This window comes from Rhagoletis pomonella, unplaced genomic scaffold (genome assembly GCF_013731165.1).
Source record: "Rhagoletis pomonella isolate Grant_MI unplaced genomic scaffold, Rhpom_1.0 Rhpom_scaffold_00146, whole genome shotgun sequence".
Classification (NCBI taxonomy): Eukaryota; Metazoa; Arthropoda; class Insecta; order Diptera; family Tephritidae; genus Rhagoletis; species Rhagoletis pomonella.
The window spans coordinates 278-3,128 of record NW_023458700.1 but is presented as its reverse complement, the minus strand read 5'-3'; the positions used below and the strand labels follow the sequence as shown (position 1 = coordinate 3,128).

Here is a 2,851-nt window from a genome sequence, read left to right as displayed (position 1 = left end):
TATGTCTAGTGATTTTAGCTAAGAAATTAGTAAAATTCACATACATAAGTTAAAAAAGTAATTTTTAACTGATATTTGTTGAGCTAAAAGTTACATCATGTGTTAATAATTTTTCTTAATATAATTTTGATCTAATACGCAAGTTGGCGACCCTCCCAATCCCTTGCGTTACGCCCAAATCGTCAGATTATTGAAATGCACACTCTTCAGCATGTAATTAACCTACTATTTCTTAATCTGACGTGCTCGAGTAAATCCACCTATCAATTTTTTTCTGATCAACTCTCCTATGCACGCGGCTCTACATAGATGGCTTAGATTTGGCGCTCGAGTAAATCCCCGAATCCCCACTTGGGTTCCCCTACTATTACCAAAGACAATAAATTGTTGTTTTTCGTATATTATATTCAGGTAGAACTGCAACAACTGCGGCAAGCTTACAACCGTCTTATTAATCAAATGAACAACATATTCACCCAGAAGCTCTGGTTCGTTATGCTTGAACAATTTTTTATGAAATATGTGTGGTCTGGGACGGGTATGGTTATGGTTTCTTTGCCAATTTTAACATCAGGTGGAACTATACCAGCAATCGACACGAATAACTCAAGCGTAAAAGAAGTTTTGGATTCAAATGTCAGTGAGCGTACTCAATATCTTACTACAGCACGGAATTTACTTATTTCCGCTGCTGATGCCATTGAGCGGCTGATGTCATCGTATAAAGAAATTGTTGCACTGGCTGGATATACTTATCGTGTTGCTGGAATGATGGATGTTTTTGAAGAGACCGCGCAAGGTATTTATTATAAAAACACCGTCGTCGAAAACAATGAAATGAGCGGTATCATTGAGTTCAAGGATGGGAAGCCGATTGCCAAGGGTCGTATCATATACACCGATACCCCAAATGATATGACAATTACATTGCGTGCTGTACCTGTGGTAACACCCAATTGTGATATCGTCGTACCAAGTCTAACTCTGTGCATTGAGCAAGGCATGCATCTGCTAATTACTGGACCCAATGGCTGTGGTAAATCAAGCCTATTCCGTATTTTGAGCGGGCTTTGGCCTATTTATTCTGGTGAACTGCATATACCACGTCCTGTTGAAGATAAACCTTGCATGTTTTATATCCCACAACGTCCATACATGTCAACAGGCAGTCTTTGTGATCAGATTATTTATCCCGATAGTCGTGAAGATATGATACGAAAAGGTGTTACAGAGAATGAGCTGCGAGTCATTTTGAAGATGGTATGTTTGGAACATATAGCCCAACGGTAATAACTGCTAATGAGAAACACGTGACATTATTTGCTTATATTTATAAAAACGTGTTAATTATTTTCAGTGATAGCTTTCATGTTGTCCGTGATTGGAAAGATATACTATCCGGTGGAGAAAAACAGCGCATGGCCATAGCACGTCTTTTTTATCACAGGTAAATATACCAATGTTTTAAGTGTCGCACTTTTTTTTTATATTTTAAGGCGGTTTAAATGATAAACTAGCAGCTCATTATATATTTTCTTTTTGTTTAAAACATTATGAAGTAGCTATAAACGCCGTAAAAACGTTTCCAACTTTAATATTGCATGAAAAAAATATGACTTGAAAGCATTATGACGTTGGAAATATCTTATAAATCCACTAAATATCATTACATTAAATTTGTCTTTTCCTCGCCCGGGGGTGTCCTAAACTGGCCATTTTGTGTTTCTTTTGTCAGTTCTGGGACTGTTGGCGGACACCTTGCAAGAGTACTTTGTGTTTCAAATTTGCCCGAGATCGCCCGGACTATTTTTCCGAGCGAGTTTCTGGAAACTGTTAAACTGCCAGAAGAAACAGAGTAATGAAGAGCAAACAGCTTTTAACTAGTATATATATGTATATACTAATATATTCTTTGATTGATGCATGAACAAATATCAACAAACTGTCTTGCGTTCCCGTGGTTTTGGGCAGTTTCATCTCTTTTGTGAGAGCTCTTCGTATCTACGCTCGTTTGCCCGAAACTTGCCAAGAAATAGGGATGTCAGTGGCAAAAATACATCGATGTTTTTCTTTGATTCGATGCATCGAAATGTACATCGATATTTTTCGATGCATCGAAGGGCATACATCGATGCATCGATTTGCATAGGATTTTTCAGATAATGTTTCACAACAAAATATGTTATTAGCAAAATTGTAGAAAATTTGAAATAAATTACTGCAACCGAGCTAATTATGTTTCTAACGGAACTTCTTGCAGCAATTTAAATTTTTTGGTCAAAGTCACTTCTTTTTTCTGAACAATTGAAAAACTGGAATGACGGTTCAACGTACCGTAGATGTCAGTTTTCGAAAAACTTCGATACATCGATGCATCGATACATCGACTATTTATACATCAAGTGGAAAATTTTCGATGCATCGAAGAAAAACATCGATATTTTCGATGCATCGATGTTTTTCCGACATCCCTATCAAGAAATATAAAAAAAAGCTTGTAAAAACCGACCTATTGACAGAGCGTCTCGTCAGTAATAAGATGAGTAGTTTTATAACTACCTATGCAAACAATGCATTGATAGTTTTGTAAACATCGACAAAATCGGTCGAAGATTGGTTGTTCACCATCGATCTTTCAAAATTTCTGATATCCCAAAATTGACGAGGCTTCGGTTTCTGTTCAACATCGATTTGTTGTTTTTATTTTCAAGATCGATCACTGCATTTTTCGGGCTGAGCTTGAGCTCGAATTTAGGTAATCGTCTTGATTTGAGAATTATTTTCCTGTACCCGAAATGAAAATTGTATGTTAACACCGATTAGTCTTGGTTGGAATCTAATTTTTTTTTTT

General features: G+C 36.6%; 1 protein-coding gene across 1 annotated transcript; it reads left to right on the top strand.

Moving 5' to 3' along the window:
• Window positions 1–411: 411 nt before the first annotated feature.
• On the top strand, window positions 412–1,881 carry LOC118750124 (ATP-binding cassette sub-family D member; the record flags this gene model as incomplete). The annotated part of the gene is given in 2 exon segments (XM_036484857.1): window positions 412–1,286; window positions 1,358–1,881. Coding segments are annotated over 2 exon segments (969 nt in total), but the record flags the coding sequence as incomplete, so codon positions are not given.
• Between the last annotated feature and the right edge of the window lie 970 nt (window positions 1,882–2,851).